Genomic DNA, 22,516 nt, shown 5'->3' on the forward strand with positions numbered 1-22,516 from the left:
TGCGACCCTGTGGACTGTAGCCCGCCAGGCTCCTCTGTCCATGGGATTTCCCAGGCAAGAATACTGGAGTAGGTTGCCATTTCCTTCTCCAGTGGATCTTCTTGACCCAGGGATTGAACCCTAGTCTCCTGCATTGCAGGCAGATTCTATACCATCTGAGCCACCAGGGAAGCCCAGATGAGAAAAACAATGTTTATCAGAAAGGGGTTCTGGGAGGAGTAAATGGGCAAAACCACATACAGATGTGACTCTCAATTGCAAATGATTTTGCCTCCATGGCGGGTATCTGGCAATGTCTGGAGAAACTTGGGGCTGTCATGTCTAGAGGGGGTTACGCTCTTGTCTTCTAGTGAGTGGGGGCAAGGGGTGCTGCTAAACATCCCTCAATGCACAGGACAGCACTCCAACCCCCGAAGTGCCTCCAGGGTGTCAGCAGGGCAGAGGTCGAAAAACCCTGCCGTGAAGGACAAGTGTCTGGTCAGTGTTGGCTATTAGACTCGATCTCTGAATTCTCACTTCTGTTTCTGGTGCTGTCAGGCACCTGGACTCAAGGTTCTTTTTCCTCTCTGAATATCAGGGGCTCCTCTTCCCTGGTGAGCCCTGCCCCACTGCAAGGAAGAGGAAGCATCTTGCAGGAAAGATGAATCTCCCACCTCTGTCCCCTCAGGCCACATGAAAGGATCCCACACCACAAAGTCCCCTGAAAGTCCCAGGGCACTGGGTTCTTCAGTCAGTGCATGTGGGGTCCCCTCAGGACGTGACACTCTGGGCTGATCCCACCCCTGGTGGGCTTGTGACCCTAACCTACTCAGCCCATGGGCTTCCACCCTGAGACTTTACTAGAACTACTGGGTGAGAGCCTCTCTTATGTATGGGTAGCTAAGCTGGGAGTCTGTGTGTCTTGTGGCAGTTTTGCCTGGAAATGAAGCTGTCTGGAAATGAATCTGACATAGAAAGGCAAAGCCAAGGGATGAGGAAAGATGAAGATCCTGAAAATATCACTCGACACTCTGGATCCAGAGCTAGTTGTCTTTCACTATTCTTTGTTTTTTAAACTCATTTATTCATGGCTGCGCTGGGTCTTCGTTGCCGTCCATGGGCTTTCTCTGGTTGCTGTGGGCGGGGCTGCTTCCTCGTTGTGGTGCGCGGGCCTCTTGCAGTGACTTCTCCTGTGATGGAGCATGGGGCATCAGTAGCTGTGGCACGCAGGCTCTAGAGCGTGCGGGCTTCAGTAGTAGCTCACAGGCTTTGTTGCCCCAGCAATCTTAGTTCCTGGACTAGGGATCGAACCCATGTATCCTGCACTGGCAGGCAGATTCTTAACCACTGGACTGCCCGGGAAGTTGCATCCGGCACTATTCTTTAGAGATGCTGATCAATCCTTTCTGTTCTTAAGCTAGTTTTTGAATTAGGTCACTGGCTAACGCAGAAATACCACTTGTCCTAGAATTTTTCTTCCCCCAGTTAAGTTTTTCTAGAGCCTTGCCTACCCTCTCCCCACCCGTTCATTAAATCATAAGCTTCTTGAAGGCAGGGCTTGTATAGAAAACTAAATTCTCTCTGGGTTCTATGTGGCAATAGCACTTTCTGCCACGATGAGAATGTTCCCTATGTCACAGGCAGCTATGAGGTGCTTGAAATGTGCTGGTGCTACTGAGAAATGGAATTTTAAATTTTACTTAATTTTAATTGATTGGTAATTTAAGTTTAAAGTGGCTTGGCTGCCAGATCAAACAGTATAGCAGGGTAGCATCTTGCCGTGGTGGTGGTGGTGGTGGTGGTGGTGCTCAGTCGATTTTTATTGATTGATGGATTGATCTGTTCATTTGCTTAATGAACAGGGAGAGGATGACGATGCTGTATTGGTGGATATAGTACGTGGGCAGTCACGGCCCCACAGGTCCCACGCAGATAAATGTAATGCAAAGTTGAGAATGCAGAATGTTTCAGAGGAGGCCCGGATGAGATTCTTTGGAAGTTCAGGGAGATCCATTGTGGTCCAGAGGGAGGCTGGGGGTTGGATCAAACAATGTTCTCAAGGGGATCAATCAAATATGGGATCGATGAATCTGTGTGTTGCTGAGGGGTTGTTCTGGGAGGCAGGCCTACATCTGCAGTGCACGTGGAGGGGTGGGGCCAGGCAGGATGGTGCACGTGGATGGGGTCTGGTTCTCAGCTCTGAAGCCTGGGAGAAGCCCCTTCACTCGCCATGCCTGTTTTCTCATCAGTAAAACGGAGCGAGTAACAGTATGCCTGCCTCCTCTGTCCGTGGGATTTTTCCAGGCAAGAACACTAGAGTGGGTTGCCATTTCCTTCTCCAGGGGATCTTCCTGGCCCAGGATCGAACCTGCATCTCCCATGTCTCAGGAGAATCGCAGGCAGATTCTTTGCCACTGGGAAAGCCCCTCATGGACAGAACAAACACAGGAAGTCTTAGCTACTACTGAATATGCAAACTGGGTCCCCACCTCTGGGGGGCGTGGTGAAACTTAGGACCCTCCCAGACACCCAGCCCCTCACCTCAGCCCTGCAGTGGGCTCCACCCCTCCATCCAGCAGTGCATGCATGCTAAGTTGCTTCTGTCATGTCTGACTCTTTGTGACCCCATGGTCTGTAGCCCACCAGGCTCCTCTTCCATGGGATTTTCCAGGCAAGAATACTGGAGAGGGTTGCCATTTCCTTCTCCAGGGGATCTTCCCAACCCAGGGATCAAACCCACATCTCTTATGTCTCCTGCATTGGCAGGCAGGTTCTTTACCACTAGTACCACCTGGGAAGCCATCCATCAGTACACCCCCTAAATGCTAGGGTTGCCTGGGCTATGGGAAGTCAACCCCAGGAAGACACTCTTCTGGGTACAGATGAATAGAGAGGAGCTGGGCATTTCATTCAGGTTCGATCAAGTTTCATTCGAGGTTCCTTCCTTACTCTTGGAAACCAGCAGCACATCTGGCAACCACTATGGCCTAAAATAGACATCTTGGGTTTCCACTTGGGCTGATAGAAGAGGTACTTGGCATCTCTGTTGCCTCCAAGTCATCTGTGCCCTGGGAACCCTAGTGCCCATGGGGCGATTGTATCATTCTGCAACCAGGGAACCTAATTTAGCCAAGAACCACAGCAAAGGGAAAGAAGGACCCATTTTGCAGAAGGTTGGGGCTTGTGTCTGATTGTGCCACTAGGGAACATTCCTAATTGCATCAAGGATGACACAGATGGGCAGGAGCCAGCTCAAGTGCCCTGGGAGTGGACAGAGACCCAGCAGAGGCTCTGCTGCTGCCTGATGCCCCTTGAGCCCCTCAGGAGATGAGCCTCTCACTCCCTCACTCCCTTCACTCCAGCCATGTGGGCCTTTAAAAAAAAAAACAAAACTATTTATAACATTTGGCAGGCCAGGTCTTAGTTGTAACATGTGTGATCTAGTTCCCTGACCAGGGAACGAACCTGGGGCCCCTGCATTAGGAGTGGGAGGTCTTAGCCATTGGACCATCAGGGAAGTCCACACATGGGCCTTTTTTTCAGCCCTATTTACTGTGCTCCTCCCACAGGACCTTTGCACATGCTGACCTGCTGTCTGGAATCCTCTACCCTTTCCTCGTCACCTGCTGAACTCCCTTCAGCCCAGGCCTCACTTCCTCTCGACTATGTCAAATCCTCATAAGATAAGCTCTCTGACTACCAGCTACCTTGGCTCTCTTGGTCAAGGTTACAATTTCACACTGCCCCGGAGTATTTGATTTATGCCTCTCTTCCTTCAGTTCAGTCACTTAGTCATGTCTGTCTCTTTGCGACTCCATGGACTGCAGCACCCCAGGCTTCCCTGTCCATCATCAACTCCCGGAGCATGCTCAAACTCATGTCCATCGAGTTGGTGATGTCATCCAACAATCTCATCCTCTGTCATACCCTTTTGCCTTCGATCTTTCCCAGCATCAGGGTCTTTTCAAATGAGTCAGTTCTTCACATTAGGTGGCCAAAGTATTGGAGCTTCAGCTTCAGCATCAGAACGTCCAATGAATATTCAGGACTGATTTCCTTTAGGATGGACTGGTTGTATCTCCCTGCAGTCCAAGGGACTCTCAAGAGTCTTCTCTAATACCACAGTTCTAAAACATCATTCTTTGGTGCTCAGCTTTCTTTATGGTCCAACTCTCACATCCATACATGACTACTGAAAAAACTACTCTCTTACCTGCTGGACAGTAATTTCTATGTGGAGAGAGGCTGGGCAGAAGTTCATTCACATTGTCTCCATCCAGAAGGGGGTGACAGAGGGTGAGATGGTTGGATGACATCACTCAACTCAAAGGACGTGACTTTGAGCAAACTCCGGGACACAGTGAAGGACAGGGAAGCCTGGTGTGCTGCAGTCCACGGGGTCGCAAAGAGTCGACACGACTGAGGGACTGAACAACTGCCTGCCTGGATGTTCTTCCCCCAGATCTTTGCAGGGCTGGCTCCTGCTCAAAACTTATATCTCAGCTCAAAAGTCCTCTGGGACCTCCACCCCTCCATCACACCTATCACTTTTCACATCCGACATCAGTCACCCCGGTCATGGATGAGGTCCTTGTCTTCCTTCACTATATTATATGAGTTCTACTCGTGTATCCCTAGCACCAAGAACAGGCCATGGCACCCAAGAGGATTCAGTAAATACTGTGCACGTGGTCGGCCTGCTGAAGCTGGCTGTGCCCAGGCCCATCTCACAGTGTCTTCTAACTCTTCCAAACCCTCCCTGTTCAATGCACATTTCCTGAGTGTCCACCCTCTGCCTAAACTTAGCAATGAGCTGGGGAGTCAGGCTGGACTCCTGTCCTGGGACAAGCGAACAGTTGGGTTCACTAGGTTGGAGCTCCATCAGGGTCAGTTGGACCCCTGGGTGGAACCCTCAGACCAGCCCCCACCTCCTGTGATCTGGGCTTTGCCAGAAGGGCCTAGCTGTCAGCCAGGATCTTAATACTCAGAGTGTGTCTCTGAACCAAAAGTACAACCTGGAAGTATATTAGAAATGTGAACCCCAGGCCCCACTGCAGACCTCCCGAGTCAGCATCTGCATTCCAGAAACACCTGTCCCTCCCAGGTGTACACTGAAGCCTGTGTGTTCCACCACTGCTCCAGACTGAATGTCTGCATCCTCCCAGAATTTATATATTGATAAGCCCTGGAATTAAGAGGTGGGCCTTCCTGGAGGTGATCAGGTCATGAAGGTGGGGTCCTCATGTTGGGATTAGTGAGTGCCCTTGTAAGATGAGACATCCGGGAGTTTGCATCCTCTCTCTCCGCTCTGGTCCGTGAGGGCACAATGAGAAGGCCACCATCTGCCAAGCAGGAAGAGAGTGCTCACCACAGGCTGAATTGGCTGGCACCTGGATCTTGAACTTCCCAGCCTCTAGAACCCTGAGGGATGAATGTTGGTTGTTTAAGACCTCTAGGCACTGGTATTATGTTGTAGCAGCCTGAGCCACTGAAACGACCACAAAAAAAGTCTATTCTGATCATCTGGAAATATGAATTCCCTGGAGGAGGGACACAGCAAAGCAAATAATACCAAGGGTGTGGTGCCTTGTTTCCCCCTGACAGTGGGGTCCCAGGATATAAGGCAGCACTCTGACAGGCGGCACCAGACTTTCCCAGTAGGACAGAATGCATCAGAATGCATCCATTTTTAATCCTACCGCCTGGTAAGGTAAGTCCTATGCTGGAAGGTGGGGGTAGGGGTACTCAGTGGGGAGGAACAAGTCCAGGATTTGGAGGCGGGTGACTGAGTTTGAGTCCTACTCTGTAATGTCTTAGCTTTTTGGAGCTGGACAAGCTTCTCAACCTTAGCCTCAGTTTCTCCATCTATGAAATGGGTTAATAACCCCCCATCAAAGAGACTGTTGAGAAAACTGATGAGAACACACAGAGGAAAAGGCCAGCTCATCAGTGAAGTGCTGTGAAGTAGTATTTATTGTTACAGTGTTAAAATTCACTCTTGGGAAGACATTCGGGGCCATGACCAGCAATTAAATGTCAGGAACATCATCCTAGTTCATGGACAGCTTGTTTCCTTTGCAGCTAAAAACTCCTGGGGGTGTTAGGGCTCAGGAAATTCTTCTCATCAGCCAACTGCTGGGAAGGATGTTAGTGTCAGAAGATGCTGTTTTGCACAGGGCTTCTTTTTCTTGCCACTCAACTGCCAGGAGCCCACTGGAACCCTGAAGGGCAGAGCAGAAGCGATGGTGTCCAGAACATAAGGGCTGTGATGGGAAGGGGGAGAGCAAGGCTTGGAACATCTTGCCAAATCATCCCATTCTGCTGGACCCAGACCTGTTCAGTGACCTCAAGATTTGGGGTCACTGCTCTGAGGCCCCTCCATGCCTCCATGGAGGTCCCTCCATGCTGGCTGGGCTGTGGGGAGAGCCCTTCCCCTCAACTTCATCTGGTCCAGGTACTCTTGTGGTGTCTCCCTGCCTCCTTCACCCTGGGGTCCAGTGATGAGACAGATGGATTTCTGGGAGAAAGGCCTTGCTCCGCCAAGGACAAGGGAGCCTTTCAGGGGTGCACAGGGTTGGAAAGCTGAGCCTTCTTATGGCTGCAGCCCCCAGCTACTAGGAGGAATATGGGGTGTCTCTGCCTACCCTGATTCTCCCCAACCTCTGGCAGCAACTGTCTCTTTGGAAAGGGCCAGCACCCGTGGATACAGGTGACATCACTTCTCAGAGAAGAACATGCATACGGTTCCCAGGTCCAGGTGTCATGTCACCACCCTTTAAGGACCAAGACCATGACCCAGGCTGTTTGGACAGGATGTGGCCAGTCAATGTTCCACGGGTGGCCACACTGCCAGCCTTTGCTAACCAGCTACCAGAACCTCTCTGCCGAGTCCACATGCCCTGCTCTTCTTGCCTGCACTTGTAGCAGAGTTGACATTTAGGATTTTTCCAACAGACAGAGCTTTTCTTGGTTTAACTTTGTGTGGAGCTTGTTCATTTATCGGCCAACCCATCCTCATGTTGAAAAGTCAGTTCCAAATGCTCACCTGACTTCCAGGGACACAGAGAATTGGGCAAGTGAGAATGAACTTAGAGCATCATTTGGACAAAAAGGCGCATCCGAGGTTGCCCCTGTTGCCCCAGCCTGTGAGCTGAATGCTGAGAATGTTTCGGGCAATGCCATTCCTTCCAGTGACCCCCCAATTGTCCACTTGCCCATCTTGTCCCCAGTGGGACTGAGTTGGGGAACAATGCATTGGTTTCATATAATCAGACCCACATTCAGGCACCTCCCTGTCTGCCATTCCTGCTCACCTTGTGAGAAACACTGCCTTTCAGGTTTGCTGCTTCCTGAGAGGCAGATCCTGGCGCCCTCAGTCACCCAGCCTGGATGTTGGCCTGGGAGTGACCTGCGGCATCAGGTTAGAGGGAGGTTTTACTCCCTTCTCTGGGCTGTGAGCACTGCAGCCTCAAACCCCATGTATGTGGCTGAATGTCATAAAGATAGTGGGTTTGGAGCCTCAGCAAAGCCAAGTCAGGTTCCAGAGCCTCACTCCTCGGGCCCAGGAATCAGACATGTGTCCCTAAGAGGTCAAACATTCAGACCAGAGGGGGCATCGCCTGTCTAAAAAGCTGTGCTTAAGTTTAGACTATAATGGTCTTCGGCCTCAGGGAGGAGGAATTTTTAAGCTCACTGGGCCTAGGTTTGTGCTTTTCCCTTGAGGGGAAATCATTCATTGGGTTGAAGACCAGGTGCTTTGATGGTTCTTGGAGGCCGACCCCTGCTTCCAGTCCTGGAAATTCAAACCTTTTATAGACTGGCGGTGCCAAAGGCCTCATTGGAAGTCGAGCACTGTGGTTCCAAATGAATCATGTGCTTTGATAACCGAAGTGTAAGTGGAACCCCAATACTGTCTGTCCATCCCTAATCATTTCTCAGTAATGAGGTCAATGAATTCAAGTCTGAACACAGGAATCAAACTGGTTTTCAAGGGCTGTGGGATTTTCCTCTTTTGGGGGTCCAGTCCCGTGGGGGCCCTAGAGAGCTTGCACATTAAACATGCCTTGCCCTCCTTGTGCACATTGCTCCAACCAAAACAGTTGGAGAGAACAAGTACAGTATCAATTCTGTGTTGTAAATGGGAAATGAGACACCCATCCCAGATCCCATAACTTCCCACCTGTCTCCTGAGAGGGTATAGAAAGTAACAGACGTTAGCAAGTGTTAATCCTCACAACATCCCCAGGAGGGAACCAGAAGTATTGTAGATGAAGATGCTGAGGCACAGAGAGGTGAGGCCACTGGGAATAAGCCACACAGCACAGCAGCAGCAGAGTCAAGAGGAAGGCTGGGGGTCCCCTCCATCATCTTAGCGCCTGGTGAGACTCAGCTCCGTTAGGGCACTGGGGAGCACGCCTGCGTGCCAGGTGACGACAAGGTCTGTCGCGTAAACAACGAGAGGCATTTCCCTGCTACCGTCACACTTGGGACAAGTTGTCCTGACTCAGTCATTCCCGGTCTTGTTGACACGATGTCCTTCATCCAGATGGGGTATCCACACTTTCTAGGAAGGCTGCTGCTCAGCCCCACCTCTACAGGGATCATCGCCCTCCTTCACGCAGTGGAGCCCCTCCCCAGGGGAGGGGCCAGGTAGCCCTTCAATACATCCACGCTGACATGACACAAGGCTTTTAAGATTTGAATGACCTTCCTGTTTTGCATTCTCCCAAGGGAGATTCAATGACCCCCCCCAAGTCAGAAGCTAAGTTCTCGGTCATGGAGGGCATGTATGTGGGAGCTGAGACCACCACCAGGCTGGCTGGAAGGGTCCACATGAGGATGGTGAGCCCCCAGCTTTGCAAGCTCCTGGCATTGCCACCACTGGGCTCTGTGTATCTTGCTAGAGTCCTACCTGCTCCTCTTGGGATGGTATCTTGGGGAACTCTGTGCTTCATTACACCCAGGAGGCTTAGTTCAAGGCTCCCAGGATCACTTGGACTGCTCAGTGGCTGAGTCACTCAGTGGCAGAGCCTTGATAATGGAGGTGCTGGGCACCCTGATTTGTCCTTTGGGCTAGTCTTCCTCCAGGAAGCAGGGAAGTCCTCAGTCCACTCCAGGAAGGCAGTCTGGTGCCCCCTCATTCCGTGGGGATCCCATTCAAAGTCACGGCAGTCTGCGAGATTTCTGGGGACCAGAGGAGCATCCTCAGGCCGAACTGACTATGTACAGTGGTGACGGTCCCGGGATGGCCTTCCTCCCCGGGCCTCTCCGCGTTGGGTCTGGTGGAACATCTGTTCCTTACACATTGGTGACCTCCAGGCCATTATAGCCCTCCAGACGGCACTGCTCCGGCCTGCCCTGGGAGTCCTCGTCTCCGCAATCTTCATTTTGAAGAGAGCCATAGTCATCGTGGAAATCGGGATCTTTGTTGCTGAAGCCCCTTCCTATCTTTCCCAAGGGCAGCTGAGAAGAGAGGAAGGAGAACAAAGGACAGGAAGAAGAGAAAAAAAGAATTGAGTGTTCTTGGATCTGGGAAATGTGGTACCTCCAACAGCTGTGTGTCCTTGAGTAACTTACCTAACCACTCTGTGGTTCTATGAGTAATAATACTCCCTTGCTCAGGGAGACTGAGAGGAGGATTTTTGTGAGTTAACCTTATGTTGTGTCCCCAACCTGAAGGAAGCAGTTGGTTGCCGAGAGTGAGGACAAGTATAGTCTTTCTGATTATCCATCAAAGTTTCTCTCTTCCTCCTCAGCAGGAAGAGAGGTGAGAATGTGCGGGTGTGAGGTCTGACTGCATTCCCAGGTCAAGAAGAAATATTCTAGATGTGGCAGAAAAAGTGTGGGTTTTGGTGACTCAGAAACTGGGGTTTGGATCCCTGCTCTGCCACTTCCCAGCTGTGTGACCTTAGACAAGTCACCTGCCTTCTCTAAGCTTCGGTTTTCTCAGCTACAAAATAGAACTAGTAATTCCTTTCTCTCAGAGTTTTTGCAAAAAGTAGAAATCCCATCTTGGAAGCACACAGCAAGGTGCTGGCCATGCCATGTACGCAAGCTCAGTCATGTCCAACTCTTTGTAACCCTATGAACTGCAGCCCGCCAGGATCCTCTGTCCATGGGATTCTCCAGGCACGAAGACTGGAGTGGGTTGCCATTTCCTCTCCCAGGGGATCTTCCTGACCCAGGGATCCAGCCTGTGTCTCCTGCATTGACAGGCGGATTCTTTACCACTGAGCCACATGGGAAGCCTCACGGCACTGGCAGAGAGTAGCTATTGTTATCAGACATGCTGGACCCGCAATAAATATTTCTCTCTTATTTTGAACAGATGTCTATTGGAGTAGTTGTGACAGCACTGTGTAATTATTTATTTATTGGACTGCCTTTCTTTCCAGACCAGTGTTTCTTAACCTTTTTTTCCATTGTCGTCCCCCTTAAAAAGATGACCTTTTACTTATTTTTTCCCTAATCACACCCCCACCATGAAATTTTCATACCACAGGGACTCTGTGCATGTGTTTATGGGCCATGTGTATATCTGTGCTTTACACATAAAAAGAGTAAGACTTTCTGTATCCTCCACACTGAGAACCAATTCTGACCACCTTGGGGGTGATAGGACCCCCAAGCGGGAATGTACATTCTAGACTGAAAGCATCTTAATGGTGAGGATGGTCATTTATCCATGCTTATCACCCATGCTCAGGACATGTCTGGGATGTACTTAGTACCCAAAACTGTCATCTGAACGAATGGAAGAATTTTGAATTACCTACTTCTGCTGTCTATGTCTATACACCTCCGTTTAAGAGTCTGTGTTGTCTCTGAGGCCCAAAAGCTTATGGTCTCATGCACCACAGGCTCATCCGCTGCTCTTGGTCAGGCCACTGGAGTTCCAAATCTAAGGCAGTGGCCCTTAGAGTTTGGGTTGCATTGGAACCCTCTGGGCAGGCTGGCAGCATGCAGGTCCCCTTCATCCCAGAGGCTCTAGCGTCGGGAGGCCCAGGTGGGTCCTGGAGTCTGCACGTTAAGCAGCCGCCTAGGTGAGTCTTATGCAGGCAGGTGAGACCTGCACTTTGAGATACAGTGTCAAAAGCCCCACAAGCCTGAGTGTGTCTTAATAACCATCATGAGGGTCCCTGAAGGTGGCGTCCAGGGCCCTCCTCCCAGCTGTGCGTGTGACCTGGTCCATCAACACCGCTCCACCAGGGGAGCTGGGAAAGGGTAACATGGGCCCAGACAACACAAAGGCTGGGGGACCCCCAGGGAAGCACATGGAGTGACCTACCCGGCCAGCCTTGTACTTGATCCCACCGCTGTTCTCCTCCTTCCCTGCCCGGGTGACGCTGGAGGCCCTCCCGGGGGGCGTTCCAAATCGCTCTGCTTCCCGGATGCCTGTGCAGCTGGGGAGACACCCATTGCAAGTCAGTGTGGGCAAGGTGGGGGGCTGTCAGCTACTGCCACCCAGAGACACAGTCACTCAGTCACTCACACTGGTCACAATGACCACAGCTGTGGTTCACTTAGTACCTCCTATGTGCCACCAATGTGCTAAGCTAAGCACTTTACAAACATAATCCTCACAGCACACCTAGAGGTCCAGCTTCCATCTCTGCTGGAGAAAAGGGGGCACAGAGAGGTTAAGCAATCTGCCCAGGATCACACAGCTTGGAGTGTGTGAGCCAATCTTGCAGAGCCAAGATTTGAACTTTGGGGTCTCAGAGACTTTGGGGTCTAAAACCCCAAAGTCTCTCTTTAGCCCCCAGGACCCTGCAAAGCCTATCAGGAGAGGCAAGACATGATAGGAGAAGCCCCACATTCCAGCTCATTAGGTGTAGCTTGAGAAGCATCAGGAAAGTTTCCCCCACTTTGCATTTGAAATCTGTGTCCCCCACTGACTTGTTGTCTGAAGTTACCCCCATCACCCCCTTCCCTGTATAAAAGCATCAAAGGCTTGTTAGACTAGGACTTGGTGAACTACAGCCAGTGGCCGAATGCGGCCAGTGGACTGATTTTGTAAATAAAGTTTTACTGAAACCTAGTCCATTTGTTTGCACGTTGACTACAGTTGCTTTTTGCTATCAAATCTGTTTTGACCCAGACCATATGGCTCCCGAGTGCTAACATCTTCACCGCCTGGCCTTTCATGGGAGAAGTTTGCTGCTGCTGCTAAGTCGCTTCAGTCGTGTCCGACTGTGAATCTCAGGGCTAGTGTGTATGGGGTACGGAGTTGGGGCAAAAAATTGGTTCAGAGCCAGGAGTTTGGAACTTAGTCTCCCATTTGCCTTCCTTCTCTTTTAGATTCTGGGTGAACATCAGTGTCCCTGGGGCTCCTGTCCTTTCTTTGCCTGCAGGGTTCTCTCCAGCTAGGGCATAGCCTTCCACACCTCTCCTGCCAACCTCGCCAATCCCAAGACACTAATGTCCAGTTATCTTCCTTGAAGTTTTAGCTGCACTGAAATCCTGGCTTTCCTCTTTACTGGCTGTGTGGCCTTGAGCTCATCACTTTGTCTCTCAAAAGCTGGGTTTCTCCAGTTTTGACTCTTCCAGCTGCCAGGTACAGAAGGTATTAGAGCCGACTTCATCAAGTGATTGGAAGGTTAGTTAAAAAGTACTTTGGAGCTGAGCTGAACATCTAGTGAATGGCTACAATGATAATAATTCAAATTAACAGTTATCACTTTAATGTCAGAGGAATTGGCTCTGGCTGACGGGCAGTCAGGAATTGGCTTCACGGGAGCAGCAAGGCTTGGCTCGGGCCACCATGGAAGTAGACACACGAAGAGAAATGAACCTTCTAACACCTGCCTCAGAGATGTTCTGCTTCTTGTGGTGTAACTTCTGCTGAGAAAGTTCAAGGGAGGGGAGGGTGCTGGGCAGGGACCCACACTGGCTGCTGGATGGCAGATGAAGTTGAGTTCTCAGGTCCCCAGGCACCAAGGCATCCCCAGCACAGGGAGGTTCTGGCTCTGTGGTGGGTCAGGGACCAACATGTTCACTGACACCCATCCTCTCTCCTCCTCCTGGGGATGGAATGCCCTGGGTCTAGCAGGAAGCTGTTCAAACTGCAGAAGCCATGACAATCTAAACTCGTGCAGCCAAATCTGTTTGCTGGCTGGTGGGAAGGACATTAACCCCCCATTCCCAGTTTATGGAATATTAGTCATTCCATGAGCTTGGGAGGACTCCAGAGCCCCTTCTTTGGGTTTCACTGAAAAAGAGATGGGAGTTCAGAGGGGATGTATGTCTCATCCAAGGATACATAAGACACACAGTGGCAGGGATGGAACTTGAACTTCTAGGAACAAGATCTAGACCTTTTTTTCTTCCCACCTTGGGGGATCAATGTGAGACTGTGGACTCTACATCAGGGGCCTGGCCCCACCCCCTTAGCAGTCATGTCCCCTGAGCTGAGTACTCTGTGAAGTGGGGTTAATAACAACATTTCTCTTATAAGGTCACTGGAGGATTAAATGAGAGGACACACATAAAATGCTGAGAAGGGCTGCATATCACGAGTAATTGCTGTGACCAACACAGGCATTGAGGGGTACAGACCTAGCTTGAATCCCCACTCAAGGCATTGCACATCCCCTAGCTGTGGCCTTGTGTGAGTTGATTCCCTGGCTGGGTCTCAATTTCCTCATCTGTACAATGGAGCCCAGTACTCAGTTCTGGTCTTAACAGACCATACCCTGTGCAGAAAGTGGCGTCTTTGTGGTGTAGACAGAGGAACACAGGGCAGCTGCTGCCCCCACTATGCTAAAACACCTTTCTTCTTGCTTTTCCACAGTGGGTAAAATCCTACCCTGTTCCTCCTGCGGATTAAAACACAGATGCTGCAGGGACTAGGTCAAGTGCAAGGCTATGGCCCTTGGAGGCTTGAAATGGCTTACTGAGTATTCCTAGTCAATCCATCAAACCTTGAGGGAGTAGAATGCTGGAGGGATACACTTTAATGAAGGAAGTTTCTGGAAGACAGAGCATCTCCATGCAATTTCTTGAGTCAACACAGAGGGCGTCTGGGGCGCTGGAAAGGCATCCTGTGTAGGTAGGAGGTGGCGGGTGAGAGTCAGACTCTGCCAGCTGGGCGGCCTGAGAGCTGAGTCTCACCCAGTTAAACGAGGGTTTACGAGGCCCACGAGGTGCAAGATGCTTCGGTGGAGATGAGTAAAGTGGGGGAGAACAGAGTCTTAATTGGTCGCCTACTGTGTGCTGGGCATAACGCCAGGTCCTTCCCACGTGATAGCTCCTTGAACTCTCCCCAGGGTTCAGGAGAAGTGACTGTTCCCCTTTCAAGATGAGAGAACTGGAAAACCTCAGATGATGGAGGAGGAGCCAGAATTCAGGCCCCAAAGGTCCTGCCAGGCCCTCTCCTTACAGAGGGCCATGATTGCAGGCACTGACCACCCCAGGGCCTGGGCTCACAGTTCAGTGATCATTTGGGTTGGGGTGGGGCAGAATATTATAAACACCACCTTCCGTGGGTGCCCCCAAATCTCAGTGTGCCCCCTCCCACTCCAGCTCTGGCGATCTGCCAGGTGGCCCAGGACTATTCCCCTTTGCCTGCTGCTGGGATCTCTCAGACCTGGGCCATGTGCCAGCCCCAGAGGCAGAGCTGTGACAAGGCCTCTTACTCTCTGTGCTTGGGAGTTGCGTCTGTCTGAGTTCATAATGAAATCACTCTCCGCGGAAACGCTAATGAGAAAACTGGAGCAAAGTGACAGAAAGCGGAGCCCCATGTATCTAACTGCAGAGGAAACTGCTTCACTGAGACACTCTAGCGCTCCTGGGAGGTCAGGGCATGTGAACTGCCAGTTATCGTGAGGCATCTCTGCTTCAGGCACTGCGTTCACATTGCCTCACCAGTCACACTCAGGGATGGAGGCTCAATACAGCAGATCCACTTCATTATACACAACACAGTAAAGCGACTATCTCTTCAGTTGCTCAGTCGTGTCTGGCTCTTTGCGACCCCATGGACTGCAGCACGCCAGGCCTCCCTGTCCATCACCATCTCCATGAGCTTGCTCAAACTCATGTCCATTGAGTCAGTGATGCCACTCAACTATCTCATCCTCTGTCATCCCCTTCTCTTCCCGCCTTCAATCTTTCCCAGTATCAGGATCTCTTCTACTGAGTCAGCTCTTTGCATCAGGTGGCTGAAGTACTGGAGCTTCAGCTTCAGCATCAGTCCTTCCAATGAATATTCAGGACTGATTTCCTCTAGGATTGACTGGTTTGATTTCCTTGCAGTCCAAGGGACGCTCAAGAGTCTTCTCCAACACCATAGTTCAAATGCATCAGTTCTTCGGTGATCAGCCTTCTTTATGGTCCAATTCTCACATCCATATATGACTACTGGAAAAGCCATAGCATTGACTAGAGGGACCTTTGTTGGCAAAGTAATGTCTCTGCTTTTTAATGTGCTGTCTAGGTTGTTCATAGCTTTTCTTTCAAGGAGCAAGCATCTTTTAATTTCATGGCTGCAGTTACCATCTGCAGTAGTTTTGGAACCCAAGAAAATAAAGCCCCAGTTTAAAAAAAAATGGGGGAAAAAAAGGAAATACCCAATAATCAGAAAGAGACTTATTAACCCAGAATTTCTGGATCTAGCTACTCCACCTTGAATGTACCCAATTCCTGAGCCACTAGTAAACTTTTGTTTCAAATGAAGACTGATCTAAAAAAAAAGTTCCCTGGGAGGGCCCAGGGGCAATGAAACCACTGCCGGACAGGTCCTCTGTTGTTCTGACCACCCTTCCTACTCTTTAGGGAAGCAGCAAAGTGTGGTGCTTTGAATCCCAGCTCCTCAGCTTTTACCAGGCACGATGTGTAACCTTGCTACAGTGTCTCAGTTTCCTCATCTGTGAAATGGGCTCATGCACCCACCTCCAAAGGTGGTGACATTGTGCTAGGTTCTGAGCGTGGCCCATGGCAGAGCCCAGCCAACGGTTATGGTAGTTGGATAACCTCACCTTATAACTGCATCTGGAGGGGGAAGGAGGAGAGAAGGGAGGGAGATGTTGGCTGACTCTTGCATCCTTGGACATATAAAGGCACACTTTTTGGGGCCGTGGGTCATAAGACCACAGGATGGGAAGGGGTATTTACAAGAGAGATGCAAAGCTTGTCTGAGGCCTAAAGGCCACTCTTCTCAGGCCTAATATTCAGAGTCTGAATGAACTACAGGCTGAATCCCCCTTGGCTCTGACCTTGTGTTACTGACAGAATATACCATCCTTCAGGCAAGTGCTGGAGATGGTCATGCATCTTCATCAAGGCTTTTCTTCTGGCTCCTGTGATGCTCCAGTGAATGCCTTTGGAATAGCATGGCTACCTCCTGTATCTTTTTGGTCCACTGGTTTATTTCTCTCTCTTTTAAAAAAAATTTCTCTGTTTCTTTAACTTAAGCACAGAACTATGACAGAGTTGGTAGTGAACCAGTGTTCACCAAGAGAAATAAGAAGTCAGTGCATGTAAAGCAGATATCACGAGATGATGTGAGAACCTGCTCTGCCTTGATCCCTTTGGTTATATGGTGTCATAGCAATGAGAGGAGGCTGGAGAAGATGATGTCATATGGGAACCTATAAACTCTAGGTAAATGTAACTTTCTAGGAGGAGGATTGGGTGCTAATATTTCCTATCTCCCTGGTCATGGGACATTAACACACGGTGACTATACTCTCCCTAGATGCTTTGAGCTGACTACCCTCCTGTGACTACAGGCATCACATTGACTGGGTGATGTGGGGTCACAGATGTGATCAGGGGTCACATCTCCTGGGGAGCAGAATCAGGCAATCATTAGCCCCCCTCCAGGCTTCCTAGTGTGGTGGAGGGTCAAAGGTTGATAGATTACAGCATTGCGACGGACTCCTGTCTAGTCACGAGCAGGTCACAGCACCTCTCTGAAGCCTATTTCCCTATTCATCAAAAGAGGCTATGATTCCTTCTCACTCAGCTTCCTTCGTGAGGAGTAGGAGCGAGTGAAACAAGGGATGTGACAGCAATTTGTTGAAGATGACATATGATATTAATGTGAAGGGTTGTCGTGATGACCATCATCCTGGTCCACCCAGCCTGGGATTCAGTTGGGATTGTGTCCTGGGTTGGTCTGTAATCCTATTGCAATGGTTCAGGATGTTTTCTCAAACGGGAATCTTTCCACCCAATCTGATCATTCTGGGAAGACTCACCCCAAAAGACCAGCACCACCTGCCCTGCCCTTTCTCTGGAAAGCTGCCCTGCCCTTCTCTCAGCAACAGAGAAGGAAAAGGAGCAAGAAAGCAGAAGACAGGATGAGATGCTGAGACCATGAAAGACATGTCCTAGACAAAGCCCATAAGATCTTGGTTAATATAAACCCCTCAGACCTTCCCAAGTGTCTCACCACCTGCCTGGGGATCACTATTTCCCTGCTGTTTGGTTTAGCTGGGGACTCTTGTACCAACAGAATTGGGCTCTAAACTTCCTTAGAAATTCATGGAGTTTGTCTCCCCCCAGCCAACTGCAAGTCTGCTCCCCTGACCCACGGCAAGGTCTCAGCAAAGGGCCGCGAGGTTCCAAAATCCCACATGAAGACTTTGAGTCATCAGCCATGATGTCGACTCATGGAGAGAAGCAGCATCAAGGAAAGAGGTCCTAACAGGGAGACCAGCTTGAGGTCTGGTTCTTCTAGTTCCCTGCCTGAGCAGCCTCAGAGTCCTTAGAGGTAAAATGAGGAGCCTAAACCGAGTCAGTTTCCCTCTTCATCCTGATACCTGCCTTCATCTAGTTCTTGAAGGAGTCTCTGACCTCCCGACAAGGTAAGAACCCGCCCTATCTGTGCCCCCCTCCAGAATCCCCACTAGTGTTCATCCACTGATCTTAGATACCTCATGGGAGGGGGGTCAAGGGTTTAAGTAGAAATTCTGGGTTAATAAGTCTCTTTCTGATTATTGGGTATTTCCTTTTTTCCCCCCATTTTTTTAAACTGGGACTTTATTTTCTTGGGTTCCAAAACTACTGCAGATGGTGACTGCAGCTATGAAATTAGTCACATGGCTAATGTTTAGCTAGACCTACCCCTCCAGGGCTCAGAATATCTTAAGCTTGTTACAGATTACATGGCTCCAGAAGAAAGGTAGAGGAAAGTGGAAAATTCTGAGGAGAAAAACCTTTTTCCTCACCTATTGATTCATAGTTCATGGAATAGGGTGAAAGTGAAAGTTGCTCAGTTGTGTCCAACTCTTTGCAACCCCATGGACAATACAGTCCATGGAATTCTCCAGGCCAGAATCCTGGAGTGGGTAGCCTTTCCCTTCTCCAGGGGGTCTTCCACAGGGATTGAACTCAGGTCTCCCGCATTGCAGGCAGATTCTTTACTAGCTGAGGAGAGGGTGCTTGTCATAAAAAACCACCTAAGCGTGCTTAAAATGCTGAAAATGTAGATTCCTGCCAGCAGATCCTGGTCCTGCGGGTCTGAGTCAGGGATGCGGACATCTGCAGTTCACAAAAGCATGGATGATTCTGCTTGAAGGTCTATGAGAACCGCTTGGGTATGCGCCTGCTGTTGGGGGAGGGCGGCTCAGGGCACCTGGACCCTGTGACAGACGCATAATTTTGTTCTACTTGCATAACATGGGGTGTGACTCGGCTGCTCTCTGAGGCCCCATGTAGTTTGGGGATTAAGTGTTCAGGCCTGACACATAGAGCCTCAGTTTGAATCTGGTGTGCTAAGTTGCTTCAGTCATGTCCAACCCTTTGTGACCCTATGGACAGTAGTCTGCCAGGCTCCTCTGTCCATGGGATTCAGGCAAGAATGCTGAAATGGGCTGCCATTTCCTTCCCCAGGGGATCTTCCTGCTCCAGGGATTGACCCTGTGTCTCCTGCACTGGCAGGCGGGTTCTTTACCACTAGCACCAGCTGGAAAGCCCTCAAATCTGGCATCTGTTAACAAAACAAACTAACCTTAGCTAGACTGACCAAGAGTTAAGAGTGATGACTCAAATTACTAGAACTAGGAATGAGAGAGGGGATGCATGCATGCTAAGTCGCTTCAGTCATGTTTGACTCTGTGCAACCCTATGGACTGTAGCCTGCCAGGCTCCTCTGTCCATAGCATTCTCCAGGAAAGAATACTAGAGTGGGTTGCCATGACTTCATCCAGGGGATCTTCCCGACCCAGGGATGGAACCCATGGCTCTTACGTCTCCTGCATTGGTTCTTTACCACTAGTGCCACCTGAGAAGCCTGAAAGAGGAGATAACTTAACGTAAATAAGAGGGATTACAAGAAAATGATCATATGATCAACTGTATATGCTAACAAATTAGCTAACCTAAATGAAACAAATTCAGACAGATATAAACTATACATACTACTATACAAAATAGATAACTAACAAGGACCTACTTTATAGCACAGGGAACTATACTCAATATTTTATAATAATCTATAAGGGAAAAGAATCTAAAAAGGAATATACTTATATATATGAATCACTATGGTGTACACCTGAAACTAATATACAATATTGTAAGTCAACTGTATTTCAACTAAAAAAGATTTTAGGATCCTAAAAAATATATATATAAACTACCAAAACTGACTTCAGAAGAAACAGAAAATATAAACAGGTCTACAATGAATGAAGAGATTGGATTAGTAATAATTAAAAAAAAAAAACTTACCACAAAGAAAAGCCTAGGATCAGATGGCTTTATTAATGAGTTTTACCAAATGTTTAAAGAACAATGAACACCAATACTTTATAAACTCTTCCAAAACACAGAGGAGGAGGGAAAGCTTTCCAACTCATTCTATGAGGCCAGTATTACTCTGATATCAAAACTGGACAAAAATATCACAAGGAAATTACCGATCAATATCCCTTGTAAATATGAATACAAAATTCTTCCTCAAAATACTAGCAAACCTAATCCAGCAACATATAAAAAGATTATACACCATGACCACCACGACCAATTGGGATTTATCCTTGGAATGTAAGGTTGATTCAACGTCTGAACATCAATCAACATGATATACCATATTAATAGAATAAAGGACAAATCTGGGCTCTGCCATGTACTAGTTGTTTGACCTTAGGAAAGTACCTTGGGCCCTTTAAACAAGTTTCTCCATCTATAAAAGAGAGACTGTGAAACTGCTTAGTATTGTTATGAGGATGTAACTGAGCACACAGCATGTGCTCAATGAATGGTCATCTAACCCTGAGCGCGTCATCATAAGGAGAGAGACCACTGGGAGGGGCCTAGTTTATCTGCTCAGGTGTTTATTCCCTGATCGCTTTTCAGATGAAGAGACTGGGGTAGAAGGGCTGACATGGTCTGCTCACCTGGATGGTAAACACCATTAACACTCCTACCCCTGTCTCCAAACCTTTGTCCCCATGTCAGTCCTAACTGGAATGACCATGTAAACCTCTTAGGCCAGTGCAAATCCTCCTCAGCTCAAACCCACATGGTCTTCCTCATACATGCGACCTTTCTCCCTTCTCTAAATGGCCAGTTTGTGTGCGTGTGTGTGTACGTGTGAGCAATCAGTTGTGTCTGACTCTTTGCGACCCCATGGACTGTAGCCCACCAGGTTTCTCTGTCCATGAAATTTTCCAGGCGAGAATTTTCCACTGGAGTGTCTTGCCATTTCCTACCCTGGGATCCATCCCTGGGTCTCTTGCCTCTCCTGCACTGGCAGGCAGATTCTTCACCCCTAGAGCCACCTGGGAAGCACCACACTTTATTCAAAAGCTGATTGGCTCCTCCTTTACCTCCTTCCAGTCTATGACATTGAGGCTAAAGCACTTCACTTCTCTGAGCGTGGATCCGTAAAAGGAGAATGCTGTGTCGCAAAGGAACAAGTGGGACCCAGGAAGGGCGCGGCCAGGACCAACCGGAAGTCAGAGCCATCTGCTTCCAAAGCCGGAAGCCGCTGCCGGCAGCTCACACTCACTTGGCCGGGTGGAAGATGGCGCTCATCTCCTCCGCCAGGTGCCTCCGGAGGATGTGCTTCCCACTGGGGATGCCCAGGGCGGTGGCCATGGCCTCAGCGTTGAACGTGGGTTCCAGCACCAGCACGGCGCCGTGGACGCCACTGTTGGTCAGGTTGTCTGCGTACTCCTGAGGGCAAGGCACGGGGCTGGTGAGCCTGGGGGGCCGCCCTGCTGGCCTGAGGGCGGGGATACCCCAGGGGGAACATGTCCTTAAGAGCAAGGGCTTGACCCCACCCCCCGGGGACTAGTGTATTTAATCCTCAGGGGGAACCCCACCCTCACTCTTTTTAGGGCCTTTAGAATAGCGACTGGGCTATTTTGTCACCCATAAATGCTTGTTGAGGGAGAAGATGGCTGTGGATTCAACACCCCCACTGAATTCAGAGAGCGAGGATGGCTCAGCATCCGCACCCTCACTATGGGATGGGAAGGGTGGGCAGGGGAAGTAGTTCTGGCCTCTTGAGTGACAGGGGGGCAGGCTGTTCTTGCCAGCCTGGGAAATGATGCCCAGCCCACACAAAGATGGATACTGAATTTGCACACAGACTGGCATGGGATTTGCATATGCCCAAGAGTCACCACCCCCCACGCCCGCCATCACCCCTCACCTTCAAGTCAATGTCTCGCACCCACTTGAGCACCCGCTGGTTGGTCCAGACCACGGGGTCTATGTTCTGTGTCTCACAGCGGGCCCGGCGCTCCTGGAGAGCCTGTGGGGAGCGAGAGTGGGTCAGCTGGGGGTTCAAGGGGACATGCCGAGATCACACAGAGAGTCAGGGTCCGTGGTGCTGGCAGGGACCTCCGCATGCTGATGTGAGGGGTCCTGGCCAGATCATTCACGGCTGCTCTAGCCATGTCAGTCCTTTCCTTCTGGGAAATGGGGAGAAGCCCACTTCCAGGGATGGAGGAGCCTAGAGGCAGAGCCACCTGCATGCAGAGTGTGGGGCCAGGTGGGACCCACTGCAGCTGCCTAGTTTGTATAACCCAGCCCCCACCTGCCTAGTTTGTATAGCCCACCCCTGCTCACCTGAGTAGGGGCTCAGTGCATGTCTCTTGAGGGATGCCCCAAATGAGGCTGCCTATTTCCACACTTCACCGTCATGTTCTTCCCACACATCACCTCCTGTACCTGACTGGGGCTCACAGGGGGCCAGGGCCTGTGTCCTTGTCACTTCCTGTGCCCACGGCTCTGGCTTGGGTGTTTGAGAAGGCCAAAAAGCTCCCTCTTCTGTCCCTCTCCCCCTGACCCTGAACTATTTGTGCTCTGACAGTGCTCTAAGAAGAGTAAACCCTTTGCACTCAGCCCTGGCAGCCCAGGCTCCTCCCGAGGGGGAGTAGCTGGGGAGATGTACTAGGTTTGGGGGGAGCTGAAGCAGACACCCTGTGCTCTCTGGCTTGGCAGCGATCAGAACAAGGGGCACTCAGAGTCTAAACTCTACAGTGTGCCCCACAGCCCCCTGGTTACCTGTCAGCATCTCTATTCACTCCTCCACCTCAAACCCAGCACAGAAACACACAGGACTCTCAGTTCTGCTGCC

General features: G+C 50.0%; 1 protein-coding gene across 3 annotated transcripts in view; it reads right to left on the reverse strand.

The window, feature by feature from the left end:
* Positions 1-5,934: 5,934 nt before the first annotated feature.
* KAZN (kazrin, periplakin interacting protein) overlaps positions 5,935-22,516 on the reverse strand; it is a 1,348,869-nt gene continuing 1,332,287 nt past the window's right edge. For all 3 annotated transcript variants that reach the window (XM_070768463.1, XM_070768464.1, XM_070768465.1), the window contains 4 exons: positions 21,587-21,688; positions 20,939-21,105; positions 11,267-11,381; positions 5,935-9,441 (listed from right to left, as the gene is read on the reverse strand). In XM_070768463.1, coding sequence (XP_070624564.1) covers positions 9,277-9,441; positions 11,267-11,381; positions 20,939-21,105; positions 21,587-21,688 — 549 coding nt within the window. In that variant the 3' untranslated portion in view covers positions 5,935-9,276. The remainder of the gene's footprint in view (positions 9,442-11,266; positions 11,382-20,938; positions 21,106-21,586; positions 21,689-22,516) is intronic.

Source organism: Bos indicus, chromosome 16 (assembly GCF_029378745.1).
Source record: "Bos indicus isolate NIAB-ARS_2022 breed Sahiwal x Tharparkar chromosome 16, NIAB-ARS_B.indTharparkar_mat_pri_1.0, whole genome shotgun sequence".
Classification (NCBI taxonomy): Eukaryota; Metazoa; Chordata; class Mammalia; order Artiodactyla; family Bovidae; genus Bos; species Bos indicus.